General features: G+C 40.9%; 1 protein-coding gene across 16 annotated transcripts in view; it reads right to left on the bottom strand.

Moving 5' to 3' along the window:
- Positions 1-15094, bottom strand: part of TENM2 (teneurin transmembrane protein 2) — a 617488-nt gene that overhangs the window by 3705 nt on the left and 598689 nt on the right. For all 16 annotated transcript variants that reach the window (XM_058034869.1, XM_058034857.1, XM_058034859.1 and 13 more), the window contains 4 exons: positions 12495-12670; positions 10730-10965; positions 5243-5539; positions 2261-3875 (listed from right to left, as the gene is read on the bottom strand). In XM_058034869.1, coding sequence (XP_057890852.1) covers positions 2261-3875; positions 5243-5539; positions 10730-10965; positions 12495-12670 — 2324 coding nt within the window. The remainder of the gene's footprint in view (positions 1-2260; positions 3876-5242; positions 5540-10729; positions 10966-12494; positions 12671-15094) is intronic.

The raw sequence follows: 15094 nt of genomic DNA, 5'->3' as shown, positions 1-15094 counted from the left end.
ACATGAATTATCCAAACATTTTACAGTATACAGTACTTGTTCCATCTCTGACACCTTCTGATATGGCTACTATATGTAACCTATAAACTGTATTGTATAATGGTAAATTATTAGGTTAACACTCTAAAAACATCTGCAAAGTCCTTTGGGGAAAGACATGGCTTCTCCTCTATGTCCTACTTCCATCAGCTGTCATCAGGTCTCAGGAGGCTCCATTAAAAGCAGTGAGAAGCTAGATTTGTAAATCAGATGTCTAAATTTAGGCAACAAAAATATCCTCCCCATCCCTCTAGGGAAAGTAGGAGCTGTGTGAGAGTGTTACAGCTCAGCTCTGAGGTGAGTCTCTGCAAGTTCCAGATGTGGGATCAACCACAAAAACTCTATCCTCAGATCTAGCTGTAAAAACTAAGAAACAAAGTTAATAACAGTTATTCTCACTCTGCAGCTATTAAGAACTAATTATGTATTTTGGTTATCCAAATGATAACTCTTAACAAAACAGAATCCATGACCTCATTTTACATTTTCTGTTTCCCGAATTCATGATAATTTTTGCTTAAAAATCTCTCTTGTCTTTCCCAGTGGCCATCTCCCCTCCTCCAGTGGCCTACACTGGCTCCACTTCTGTGAGCTGAGCTGTTGCAAAGCCTGTCTTCCCCAAAAATCTTTTCTTTTCTTAGCCATTTTGACTCTAAAATTAGTAGCAAAATACTCTGCCTCTATGAGGTATCTGTATCCATCTTCCATCACACAGTGCCTACTGTATTTTCCTGAACCCTTGGACAGCACAGGGTTACTGCTCCTCATAACGCTTCAATTTTATTTTATGGTAAAATGGTATCTCCTGAACAATTCACTTCAGCTGTTCCAATTCCACAGAAACCAGAGCAGGACCTATATACAAAACAGTTACTATTTTGCTGAGCTAATGTGCTTTGCAGCACTGCATTTGCTACAGGAATTTGTTTTCAGCAAAACCTGTGAATAAACTCCTGTGTCAGGGGTTAACAGTAAGAATGGACTGAGCAAATATTTGCATCACTGATTAAGTATTTTTACAGACTACAAGGTGTGTGTTGTACCTAAATGCAATTTATCTTATTCGATTTCATCCGGTGGATAGATAAATTAAATAAATACAATTTCAGAATGTAGAAAAACATAGTAAGATGATGTTGAAAATGAAGATCAAAGGGTGGTGGAGGAAAATAGGACTTTTGTTGAATTTAGGACAACGAGGTAATTTTAGTCACCAGTATTTTCACACTATCAGATACAAATCACATTATCTCCTAATTGCAAAGTTGCTCCACTAGAACCACTGGTGTGTTACACCTACTATTAGGTTGCAATGTACTAATGAAACATGATGTGATTTTCCTTGAAGGAAATGCACACTTTTCTTGAAATTCAAATTACTGCTAAAATTAAGATCATTCCTTTTAAAAATGGTATCACTACTCTAATTATTGTATACTGCATATTCAGTTCTGAAAAAAAGCTTTTCCTGAAGACATATTAATTATCTTTCCTTTTAGAAACTGCCAGCAGCTAGTTCAAGTACTGTGTGATGTTACTAAGTGAAAAATTATTCCTAATTAGGAAAGGGTTACAAGTTTTACCCAGTTCTAACATATGTGATCAAAACTACTTTTGTTTCTCGGCTCCACAAAATCCATAACATTTATTAGTCTTTCAGGATGAAATAATCTTAAAAAACATCAAGGATTTAATTTTTAAGACTAAAGACTGTTTGCATATTAAAAGTTAAATGGGAAAAAGAGGTCTAATTAAATCCATTCTTGGTGCTAATTCTTAATGTGCCCATGAGCTCAGACAGTGGTTAATTTTGAAAGTAGCCCTGAAAGAAAGAGATCTGAACAGTTCTGGATTGTGATACTGAACCAACCTGCCAGATTCCCATACATGACTTCACTTTTCTTGGTACAGAATTAGAATGAACACTTCTTTACAGAGTACTAGTTCAATAGGAAGAGCACTATGGCTGTGCTGAAATTTTATATTCAGACAAACATATATATATTTTTTCCCTCCATAATTCATCATGGCTTCTCTCTTAGAGCCCTTTGTTCAAGGAAGAGTAGTGCCAAGGAATCAGAAATAGCCACTTTTAATAGGCAAAAGAGGAAAAACTTGATGTGAGGATTGAGCAAAGGGCTCGTAAAGAGAAGCTGGGTTTCTTTCCCAAATCGGCTTCCAAGCTGTAGTGTTATGTATTATAAATGTGAAGAAGTCTCACCTGTTACATAATTCTTCAGATCCAGTTCATTGCTGAGAGGGTTGTTACTCTTGAACATGTACAGATTGAAAGGAGCGGGTTCTTTGCCAATATTTTTCCACATGGTGTAATCAGGAGATGTCCAGCGCCCAGCCAGGACATCGTAGTCCCTTTGGGTAAAATGCACGAGTTTGGTTAAAGGATCATACAGCCCTCCATGGAACCCAATGACCAGCTGGAAATCTGGGTTGGAGTCATAATAGATCTCCCCATAGGCTGTGTACTGGAGCTGCTTGATCATGAGGCCATTGATGCTGAACACAGCTAACGGAGTGCCTGTGTTATCAGAGGCCACGTAATACTCTTCCCCACTGCTGCTCTCCATTGCAAACAGGTGCCCTTGCAGATCGTAGTACAAAGAGGTAATTTCAGAGTTGGAATGATTGTAGACATGAGTTACCCTGGTTGGATTGTGAAGATCAGCATAAAAGTACTGCAGATGATGCCCCAGGTTGGTCTTGCAGGAAGCCCTTCGGCCCAGCCCGTCGTAGCGGTACTGAACACTCCACCCATTGGCTTTGTTGTAAGCTCTGGTCAGGAGCCCTTTGGAGTTGTACTCAAACACGTCAGCACCCCGCTGCCACAGGTACCCATCGTCATCAATCTTGTAGGGGACGTCACCCAGGCGCGTGATCCTGTCCCTGAGGTCGTAGCGCAGCGGCATCAGCCGCACGCTGTTCCCAGGGTTCAGGAGGTGCAGGTTCCCGTTGAGGTCGTAGCTGTAGCGCCAGGTGGGCCTGTCGTTGACTGCCACGCTCTGCAGCTGCCCATCTCCGTCGTAGTCATAGGTGTACTTGGTGGTGTTGGCGTAGGGACCGAGTTTCAGCTCTCTTTTGGTCACCCTTCCCATGCTGTCGTACTGCACGGTCATCCAGTACATCAGGGAGCGGAACATTTCGTACTGCACTTCCTTAATGCGCCCGTGGGTGTCAAAGTGCTTACTCAGCGTCATAACTGCCGTGGTGATAATTTGGTTTATATCGTAATAAATAACTCCAAATTTGCCAAAATGCTCGACTTTGCCAGAAATCTCATCGTAACGGTAAAGGTCAACTGGAAGAGGTGTCTCACTTATGATGGGTTTGATGCTTGCGATTCGGAAGCTGTTGTCATGATACGTATAATCAAACCTTGCATTGACCATCCCTTCTTCAGAGAACCTGTAGATTTGTTTGTCAACAAGAGGACCAATTTTCCTATAGCGAATGGTACAAGAAAACCCTCCACTTTGCAAATTCACCATTTTTAGGACACCCGTGGTTTCATCGTACCCAAAAGTAACCGCTGTGCTGTCATAAACAATTTCAGACAGCTTGGACAGCTTTCCATACTTGTAGAAGACTTGCCGGCCGGTGCCTAAAAACGATGTTTTCAGAATCCTGCCGTCGTCGCTGTAATCAAAAATGACGGAGGCGTTGCTCTCGGGGGGGTTGTAGATGTTCCTGATGTAGCCCACGGAGGTGTGGGTGGACATGCTGTGCCGGGCCACGCTGGGCATGGTGACGGCGTGCAGGCGCTCCGAGGAGTCGAACTCGAAGATGTACTGGCGCTGGCTCTGCAGCAGCAGCACCATCGACTGCAGGGGAAACAACAACAAAGCTATCAGCATGTGGCCCCAGAGAGGGAACCGAAGGAAAGTTTACTGGAGAGGCACTAATGTTAAATGAGTACAAAGAGAATCAGATACATTAGTCAGGGGCACGGAGCTGCTCGGGAATATTGTCAGGTTGCCAGATGAGAGGATCTGCTCCTTGGAAATCAATAGGCTGACACTCCAGAGAAAGTGTAGGTTAGCAACCTGTGAGCTGTCCTCCCTGTAGGAGGACTTTTTTTTTATTTTCCTTTTTTTTTTTTTTTTTTTTTCTGAGGGATGCAGAGGAGTTAGATAAATGACTTGATTTATCTTTCTGCCAGCAGTTGTAATTCACAACTGTTACTGTGAAATATGTGAGAAACTAAGCAGAGAACATCAACTCTGGTTTACTTAGAACAACAAGAAGGGAAAGGGAAAACAATACAGAGTTCTGCAGTATTTAACACACTTTTATGACTGAAGTGTGCTAATTAGGCTAAGTAAAAATGCACTACCATACTTTCATTTAATAAGTAACAATTAGAGATGAATTACCTGTTTCTACATGAACCTTTTGTTAGGTTTAGTCATGCATTTTTGGGCTTAATTAAGCACAATACATTGTCTTAATTTGTTGCCATTCTACAACAGGAAAATATCAAAAGACAGAAACCATGAACAAAATATTTCCCATTAAGAATTAGTCATATTCAGTTGACTAAATGAAAAATAAGGAATTTTGAGACCAGGGATGGCTAACGGCTGGGATACACCAAAATAAGGAATTTTGAGACCAGGGATGGCTAACGGCTGGGATACACCAAAATAAGGAATTTTGGACCAGGGATGGCTAACAGTTGGAATACACCAATCTTAGCTAGCGGGTGTGCGTGATTTATGTGCCACAAAGCCAAAGAGAACTTTGTGTCCTTCCAGCTAGTGCCAGGAGGCAACACTGTCACAGACATATTTTCTGGAAAATCATTTCATTAGGATCTTTTCTCCTGAGAAGTTGGGAAGCTTTAGCTTCTCCATGTTTTGGTGCTTTGGAACGCGATTTGGAGAATTGTTTACCCAGCATGTGAAATTGTTTTTACTTAACGACCAACGACAGCCACCTGTGTGGAGGCTGTGAGCAGTCACAAGATTTTATCATTCCATTCCATTCCATCCCATCCCATTCTTTTCTAGCCTTCTGATGAAATCTTATCTTCTATTCTTTTAGCATAGCTTTAATATATAATTTTCTTTTAATAAAATATCTATCATAAAATAATAAATCAGCCTTCTGAAACATGGAGTCAAGATTCTCATCTCTTCCCTTGTCCTGGGACCCCTGAGAACACCACCACACACACGACACCACCTACGTTTTCCAGGTAGGTGTAGCTCCAGACTTTGCCGTCGGCGAACATGCGCGACACGATCCTGCCCTGCTTGTCGATGTCGGTCCTCTCGCTCATGGCCCCGCGCTGCAGCCCGGCCAGGCGCCCGTTGAGGAAGTAGGAGACGTTGACGGCGGCCAGGCCGCTGCTGGGCAGCCAGAGGAAGGGCCGGCCCAGCTGGTCGTAGATGATGCGCAGCGTGAACTTGCGGTGGTCGTCGTAGATCTTCTCGGTGCGGATGTTGCGGTCGTAGTCGATGGACAGCAAGTTCCTGCCGTGCACCTGGTGAGGGAAGGAGGCTGAGCTCAGCCAGGGCTGGGCACACCCAGCTTACAGCGGGGAAAGGGGAGGCCTTTGTGGTATCATGGGATCAAAGCCCATCTGCCTAGTAAAGTGGAAGGTCCTAGCTTAACTAAAGCACCTGAGTCGCATTTAGGGGATGCAGGGTAATGGCCTGCAGACTTTAGCAGAAATTAACAGGGTTTAACTCTTGTTTAAGGCTTTCAAGGCCTTCAGTTTAGGTAATCCTAAGTTTCTTAGATGATGGTAAGGATTATAGGGGAGATAGGAAGGAGGATGATGAACATGGTGGTTAAGATGGCAATTATAATGCTGGTTGGCTTGTTAGTGCATCATTGTTTTACATGGTTTGCGGTGTAAAACAGGGAAATTCTGTGAGAGGTGTAGGGCTCTTATCAACTAGCTTTTGTTTTCTATTTGGTGGTATATATTGAAATAATTTGGGGTCTTACTGGGGTATTTCCCATCTCACTGCAATATGGGAGGTGATATCCTACAGTAAAAAGCTTTCATCATGGTCAGAACAGAGAGACATTCTGCACATCGAGGTCTTACAGTTCAGAGAAACAAATTATTTTGCATGGAATATTTTTCTACTTATTCTATTTTTCTATTTTCTATTTTAATTTTGTACTTCCACCATCAATTTTTTTGCCCTTTCCCCTACAATCACTCTAAGAACAACAGAAGAAATTTTTGTGTCTTTACTGAGGTTTAGCCACTTCTATAATTGCAACACCCTGCTTAGAATTCATTCATTTACTGTTTTCTTCATTTACTTTCCAAATATTCAATAGATCCTTCATTTGGGATGCGCTTAAAAATCCTGATCATACAGGCTGCAAAAGATGGACTTCTAGTGTTGAAAACAAAGGTGCTAAATAATTAGGTTAAATATTTTTCTTTCCCCCCCACTCCTTTTTTTGTTATAAGTTTCATTCAAAGTACAGCATGAAGTGTTTCCGTGGCAGATTTATTTATTTATTAATTTAAAATAAATGAGCAAACAGAGGCAAAGGAGAATAAGAATGCCAAATGGGGAGCCTTCTAGGGAGAGTGTTATAATGAGAGATACATAAATATATTCACTGGGGGGTAAGGCATAGAATTCAGATTAATGCTGTAATTTGATAAAGCTTTTTAAGTAATTTAATTGTAGATGTGTCATTAATAAAGTAGAAGTTTTAAAATTAGATATAATTTCAGAGCAATGACTACTTTAAAAGTATTCATCAATTTCTGGGAATTTGTTCTTTAGCTTATATTTTACAGTGGCTTTGATAATGCAACGTTTCCTCTTATCCAAAATTAAACTGTACATCAAACAATATGTAAATTAACCCTGAGCCTTTCTTGAGGATATAAAAATTATTCTGAGATATATTCACTGGCAGGGGTAAACCCAATTCCCACCCCAACCAACTCAGTAGAAATTCAGTTATACAGACACATTTAAAATTAATACAGTTTTGTGTTTGTAAAGAAATAATTATTTCAAATTATTGCTCATTACCCTAATTTTTTCCATTAATGAAATTAATCTCTTTAACAGTTTGCATTTCCTCAGTGGGCAATTACTAGGGGAAAAAAAAAGCTCTTTTCTTTAGGTTTTCCCAAAGGTTATCCCAGCAACAACTTGCCCTGTGATTCACAGAAAAGACAGAGTATTTTTCTTAAAACACCTTGGGGCAAAACAAGTAATATTCTGCTCTCCCATTACAATGAAAATAAAGCCAGGGAAGCCAAACTCAGCATTAGCAGTTTCTCAGCTGGTTACTCTTGTTTTGTAGGATCAACCCTGATGGCAGACATATTGAAAAAAACCCTTTTCATGAGCAGAAGAGAGCTTTTACCCCTCAAAAACATTTAGCTATAGAATTAAAGGGTCAGTGTATGACTGAAATAGCCCAATTTCTTATGGGTAAGTAGAAAAGTCTTTCAGATAGATTATGAACTGAATTTTAGCTTTGGGGGTTTTGTTTGTTTTGGTGTTTTGTAACTTCTGAAGCTTCATAAATCAGTCAGGATTTCTGGGTTTTGTTCTCTCCATTACAGTAACTGCAATAGAAATCTGCACAAAGGAAAGTCTGACTGCAGGTATCCCTTCTTTTCTCAGAAACTTTATAACAGTTATTTGGTTTTGCCATAGAAAACAAAATGATTAGGTTTTTAAAAATGACTACACACACAAGAGCCATGCACACACACAAATATCACTTGGAGATGCACACACGCACATCACCTGCTTGGAGAATTCAGTACCTTCATTTGCATTTGTAAAATGAGTAAAACCAGAGACTGTAATTGCAGTATCACATTAATTATATAGAAACCCAAACAGACTGATAATTCCCACCCTTCCTGGGGACACTGAGAGCAGTCACAAGTATCACAACTGCAGATTACTCAACAGGCCCTTTCTCTTTTGTTCACTAATCTGGTTTTCCCCTGGCTGCTGCTGAGGTGGCCCTAGAGATGAGCCCTTTGTGCCCTGGAAAGGTCTGGCCACAGGAATCACTTACAGGATGCTGCTCCATAATCAAAACTCTTCAGACAGGAATCTCAGCAGGACTTTATCTGAAACTGCAGCAAGACACTGAAGTGTGGTGCATCACACAGCAGCAGTGAGTGGGGTAAGATAAAGGTGCAGTTCCTTCCTCAGGTTGATGAAACGTGCCCAGGCAGGTGTGCAGATTCCTACAGGTATGGCTGGGAGGGCAGAGCCTGGGCTCAGGCAGCACCACTGTGTGAGGGCTCCTACAGCCAGCCAACACTTTGGGTTGGGAGTCACCTGTGAATCTCCCAGTACAACCCCTCTGCACTGAGCAGGGACATCTTCAACTGGAGGAGGCTCTGCAGAGCCCTGCCAACCTCACCCTCAATGCTTCAGGAATGGGGCACCTACCACTGCTCTGGGCAACCTGAGCCAGTGCCTCTCCACAGCACCACAAAAAGCTTCTGTATCACTACTTTACATCTACCCTCTTTTGGATAAAGCTGCCACACCTTGCCCTATCACAACAGACCCTAAAACAAAGTCTCTCCCCATCTTTTTATAAGCCCCCTTTAAGAAGCACAGGGGTGTGGGCTCCAACAAATATTCCCCAGAGTACTGTGGGGTGAAGTACTCAGGCAAGAGGTGAATCACCAAGAATGCCCACCCTCCAGTCACACTGATTGTGAACTGGGGCTCCAGGAGGTGGCCCTGCTGCTCTGTCAGCTCTGCAGCAGTGCCCTGCTCCGTGTCACTGTGTGCCACCTGCTCCTCACAGCATTCCAACACACTCGCTCTGCTTCACTCACTAAACAACTTGTAAAGATGAATTAGAATGAATGAGATGCAAATAAATTCTATGCTTTCTCCCTCGTTTTCAAATTTCATTTTCAGTCCACTCAACCTGTGATAATCTCATAGTGATTTTCATTTAAAAGAGCTAAATGGATATGTGATTATTGTTACAGGAACTAACACCAGACAATTAAATGTTGAGGTGTTGCTAGATAAAGCATTGTTTTGATTTGCATAAACATGATGCAAAAAAACCTATCTCAGAAAACCTATCTCAGGCAATGTTTCAGCACTAAGATGTGCTTAACTTCAGCTAATTACCACAAGTACCTCTATTAAATTTTTAGTATTGGGAATTAGGATTACTACAATTTCATTTCAGCATCTTATTTTTATTTTGAACAACACCTAGTCAAAATGTAGAGCTGACCTGTTTTCCACTTCTAATCAACTGCTGCAGGTCAACACATCAAAAATCAATTACACAGACATGAAATTTAGTCATTAAGGATTAGCTGCTAATCTCATTCAATTTTTTTGTCCAGCCTTCCCCCTCTCCCAAGTAAGTACATTCTGAGCATTTGTGAGTTACAATTTGTCAACTCAACACTGGGAATTAGATGCTAGCAATAGGAAAATATATAAAAAAATAACATCCAAGCCTCTTTTTTTTTGGTAAATCACTACATAATTGCTTGCATATAGTGCATTTTCTATGTGATCTTGAACACACTGAACTGTACTTTGTGTTCAGCAATGTTGAAAGGATTGCTAAAAGAGTGAGGACTTGATCAGCACTGCATTTGTTTTCTGCCCAGTATCTCAAATCCCTTCCTAAACTGCACATACTGAAGTAGTCCAGTCAAAAAAAATCAGTGAAAATCAGGCCAGCAAAGCACAGAATGGGATTAATCCAGCTGCAGCAGATCTGTAATTTGGCAGGGGATGGATTACATGACCTGACTGTCTTCCTTATCCTGTACTTAGGATTTTGTAATTATGGCAATTATTTTCCAATCTGCCATTTGAGAAAGGGAACAAACACAACATGCCTGTCTCAGTGAGTCTGTAGGGGGATTTCACAGCAGCAGAATGCTGTAGTTGTGTTTGCTCCCCAGTACCAGCAAGGGTAAGGCTGTCCTGGCAGTTTTACAAGTGGTGAGTGCTCAGATTCCCACTCCCTTGAGAGGCAGAGAATTTTGCAGCAACAAGGCAATGAAGCTGGGGAAGGCTCTAGAAAACACCTTTAGAGGAATGGCTGAGGGAGCTGGGGGTGTTTAATCTGCAGAAAAGTTGGTTTGGGGGTACCTAATTGCTCTCTACAAATCTCTGTAAGGAGTTAGCAAGATGGGGGTCAGTCACTTCTGCCATATCTCAAATGAAAGGACAGAAGGAAATAGCCTCAAGTTGCACCAGGGGAGGTTCAGATTAGATATCTGAAAAACTTTTCTCACTGAAAGAGTGCTCATGCATTGGAGTATGTTGCCCAGGAAGGTGGTGGAGTCACCATCTCTGGATGTGTTCCAGAGGCATTGGGATATGGCATTTGGGGATATAGTTTGGGGCAATTACAGTGGGGCTGGGGCAATGACTGGACTACATGATCTGGAAGGTCTATTGTAACACTGATGATTCTGTGATTCTGTAATATTTTAGATATTTTTACCAATCTCTTTTGGAATACTTTTAGTAACAAAGCTCTATAGCTGATTGCAGCAGATGATCCCATGCAGCCAACTGAGCTCTGCAACAGTGTCACACCAAAGACAATCCCAGAGCTGTACATTTTTAACAAGCAAAAGTAACATCCTTCCAAATAAAAACAAAAGAATTTTCTGCCCAAAGAAGAAAGGATGATTATTGTAACAACAGGTTCTACTTACCCTGAGCTTTCTTCCAAACACCGTCACTTTGCCTTTAATCTGCTCCTTCCTCAGGCGCCATTCAATTGAGTTTAAACCATTTTCCATGGGCAGAGAAATATTACAGCGTCCTATGGTGGGAGTCACAGTCCCAGCCAGGACATGAGGCTCGCTGTGAAAGCTAATGCTCATGCCATTGGCATACATCACTCTCAAAGTACCATTATTACAGAGCTGGTAGCTGTTCCTCACTTGATCTACAGCAATAATGAAAAGAAAATAATTTAGCTACTCCAGTCATAAAGAAAACATATAGCTTAATTTGATTGGTTTTTTATTGCATTCCTGTTGATGTTAAATGAAGTCAGCCTGCAATTACCATTTACGTGGTACTATGGTGGAAATTACAGATGTTACTGATTCATGTAAAGAACAGTAGTGTAACAGTGAGCCTGCAGAGAGATACTGTGTTTATTTCATTATCTTTTCCCTTCAGTCTTAATTGTGAATCAAAATGCACAGTGATATGTGTTGAACCATGTAATTTATTTCTGATATGAACAAAAACTCCTGAAAACTGAACTGCTGGATAAACAACAAAGCATTAAACTCCAGGACAAAAAGAAAAAGATGATGATTGCTGGACTCTTTATAAGTAGGAAGAAGTGCGTGCCTCTTCTTTTTTGTTTCCCTCTGTTTAAAAACTGTCTCCAAGCAGAGGTTTTGTACAGAATTACAGCATGGCTTTAAACCCTCAAGGTGTGAGGCTCCAGCAGTGCAAGCTGGCAGCCACAGTGGCTCCCTCTCCTGCCTCCCCTCACTGCCCTGATGTGCACACCCTGCCCCTGTTTGAGAGCAGTTACAGAAACAAGCCTGTGCTTCTCTGGCCATGCTGCTCTCCAGCTGTTTGACACAGCCAAGTCCCCTCTCAGCCAGGATGGAGTGCCAGAGTGTGCAGCTGTCAGCAACACATCAATATCTGCTTGACAGAAGGACAGCATCTACGTAATTAATCATTTCCTATAAGAGAAATTAAGTCTTTGTAACCGGACCTGTCACGGTATAATAGTCTACAAATGTTGACATTTATGTCAGGAGGAGACTATTGTTTGATGGTGATATTCTCATTCCAGTGACGTTATATCTTAATTAAAAAGTCCCACCACTCACCAAATCCCTTTCAGTCTGTATTTGATAACTGACCCCACTCCATCAGATGCAATGCCTGGGCGGTGCTGGAATGCTCTGCACAAACTCTGAGCCTGTGCTGCTGCTGCCTCCTGCCACCCTCAGGCTGTAACTCTGCTCCGGGAGAGCCAACTCTGGCACACACCATCCACTGCCCTGACTGCTCCACACTCTAATTAATGGCAGTGTATACATTTAGAAGATGTCTTTAGAAGAAGGCTTCCTGAGCCTCTCCAGAAGGATCTCCCCCAGCAGTCAGGTTGCATCTCTGTGGCACAGAAGTCAGAACCAATTTTGCAGGGAAGTACAGAGAAATATGCAAGTGGGTGAAGTGACCCTGACCCAGGAGGCAGTGGCAGGACTAACTTTGCCCAGCAGACAGTGACCATAATTACTTGAATAAAAGCAGGACTGTGAAATGGCTCTTACCTGTCCTGAAGACCTGTCACTTTAGGAATAAGCTTTATGGGAGTTTTTCTTGCAAACCTTACACGGTTTCCCCCTGCTCATAAGTGTACTAATGACACGAATCATTAGTGAATTGCTTTCTCAGGCTGTGTGTGTGGTTAGGAGTGTGCTGAGAAGTGTGCTTTGGTACCTTGAACAACTGTATAGGAAGCCTCCACAGAGGAGAGATTTGTGATGACCGTGACATCGTCATCCCGATTAGAATTCTCAATGTCGATGGTAATGGACTTTTCCATTTCCCGATGAAGGCTAGTTACCACTCCAGTGGGACGTGTCACATTGGTCAGACGCCCTTCATGATCATAGCTAATAGAAAAGTTAGTGAGAGCAAAAAAGCATGAGGATATATGTTCATTTCAATACCCAATGTATTAATAATGCAGCACATTTGTGCAAAAAAGCCCAGACTGAAACAGCTTTTCAAGAACATCCTGGCCATATCTATTTCTCTGTTCTTGAAAGAGTCTCTAATGATGAAATAATAGTTTTTAGATACTGATCTCAACTACATGGGTGCAAATCCAGGCTAGCATCTTTTGAATTATTAAATTAATTAAATTATTATGAATATACCAAGTGATATTTGGCTCAAACAATTATAACTAGTAAATTAGTCTGCATTTTAATAGTTGCATTTCACTCTAAGGAAGTGGACTTCTGATGGACACTGCAATAAACAATTGCATAAACTGCACATTTGCTTTTGAATACCTAGTGGAAACTAAGTATAGTCTTGAGTGACATTTCAAGGAATAAACTTGCCATAAAGTATTAAAATATACATCAGCTTGACAACATTATAATTTCATTTAGATCTTATCTGTGGTATTGAACTGCATTTTGGGGTCAGTATTTTGGATCATAAAGATGAAAGATGAAAAGTAGAAAGGGCAGCAGCCAGCACTCAGAATAGACCTTAGAAAATTATTTAAATGCTCCAGAGGCATAAAGATTAAAAAAAAAAGAAAAAAAAAGAAAAAAGAAAAAGAAAAAAAAAAAAAAAAAAAAAAGATTTCCATGATTTTACAGAGTTAAATTTCTTTAGAAGTATAAAGCCTGAGGAGGGGGAAGAGAAGGAATGCTGCTGGAAATCAAATCATACCCTTTCCCCCTTTCCTGCAGTATGCTCTAGCTGTGTGCATACATTTGCTAAAGAAGCAATCCCTTGGATCTTAGGGGCAAGAAATGGGAACCTGAAACAAAATCAGCATTCCAGTCTGACACTCTGCTTGCTGCAAGTCTCTACTGGTGCAAGTCTCTCACCCAGCCGCTACCAAAGCAAAGGCGCTTCTAGAGAGCAGAAAGGCAAGAAAAAATGTCCTGTGTAGATAAAGGGAAAAGTTTAGGCAGAGATTGAAACCAACTGGTCATCCTTGGGATGGAGAGGTGCAGGGAGCAGGAAGCCTGGAAGAGAACTGGTAAATCCATTGCACTGCCTGAGAGTAACAGAAGAGAAGAGGAGCACGTTTAGTAGCATGGAGCCAGCTCAGTTCAGTGTAGGCTGTGGTTAGCTGTAAAGATGAAAACAAAATCAGAGCTTTCAACATGGCTTTACAATCAAAACACTCAGACACCTCAGACTAGGCCACCTGAACTGTACAGCACATCTAAAAAATTAAGACACAGATTTGCTCCTCAGTTAAAATAAACAAAACATATGACTTTCAAATCCATTGCAAATGGTTGCACCCATTCAACTGAATATTGAGGAGGAAGGAAAAAATCACCTGTGGAGCAACAAGCCTTACCAGAACCAATGGAAGTATTAGGCAAAGAAGGAAATCAATAAAACAAAGCATCATGGGACCTAAAAGGGACCAATAACACATGGTGTTCATTTAAGTGGCTCAGGATCAAAGAAAGATTAAGCAGCATGATTTTTCTCAATATAGTCACAAGTTTCTCCCCACAGATACATATATATTTATATATAGATATATTATCATATCAGCAAGATACTGAAAAAAAGACAATATGTTGAGATAATCTATGAAAGTGGGTTAGGTCTTTATAGAGGTCTTCACAAAAAATATTGAAAAGTACTCCAAAAGAATAGCTAAAGGAAGGACTGGATCCAGCCAAGCATCTGTCTTGCAGGGGAAAAATAAAAAGTACAAAAATGGACAATTTCAAAAATTTTAAAGGTTAATAAGGCCCCTTAAGAGTCTGTATGTGGTGTGTTTCATGATGAGCAGAGTGAGGAAGAGAACACTTGGATGTCAAATCTTACAGCACAGGCAGTGTTATTTAGGACAAACTAGAAAAAATTATGAGTGTCTCCAGTGTGACTCTGCAGCACTCGGTGAACTTCCAGAAAAATGTCTGGTGAAACTCCCCATCAGCAAATATATTTTAGGCAATGCAAATGAGACATTAATTTAAAGTTTTCATTCACATTGCTGGGTTTTTAATTAACCTAGGAAAAATTCCTGGGGATTGCTGTGGGCTACTCACTGGAAATCTCTATTCAAAGTGTAAGGGCAGTCTAAAAAGTAAATATGGATGTGGATGTACATAGATTGAAGCAGAAAAATGGAAATATTCCAGTGCTATTTCAAGAAATGATTATTTTACCCCTGCCATGGGGTGGGTTCTCAGTGCTAGTCACAGCTTTGAAAGCAGCAACAGTACAGATTAAAAGGGTTTATAAACAAGTGATGGATACACTTAACAAAATACATACAAAAGAACTCTCATTGAAGATCTACAGACCATTTAGATTACAAGTGA

Source organism: Melospiza georgiana, chromosome 15, assembly GCF_028018845.1.
Source record: "Melospiza georgiana isolate bMelGeo1 chromosome 15, bMelGeo1.pri, whole genome shotgun sequence".
NCBI lineage: Eukaryota > Metazoa > Chordata > Aves > Passeriformes > Passerellidae > Melospiza > Melospiza georgiana.
Note: the sequence above shows the minus strand (reverse complement) of the source record. Positions and strands in the feature narration are given on the sequence as shown.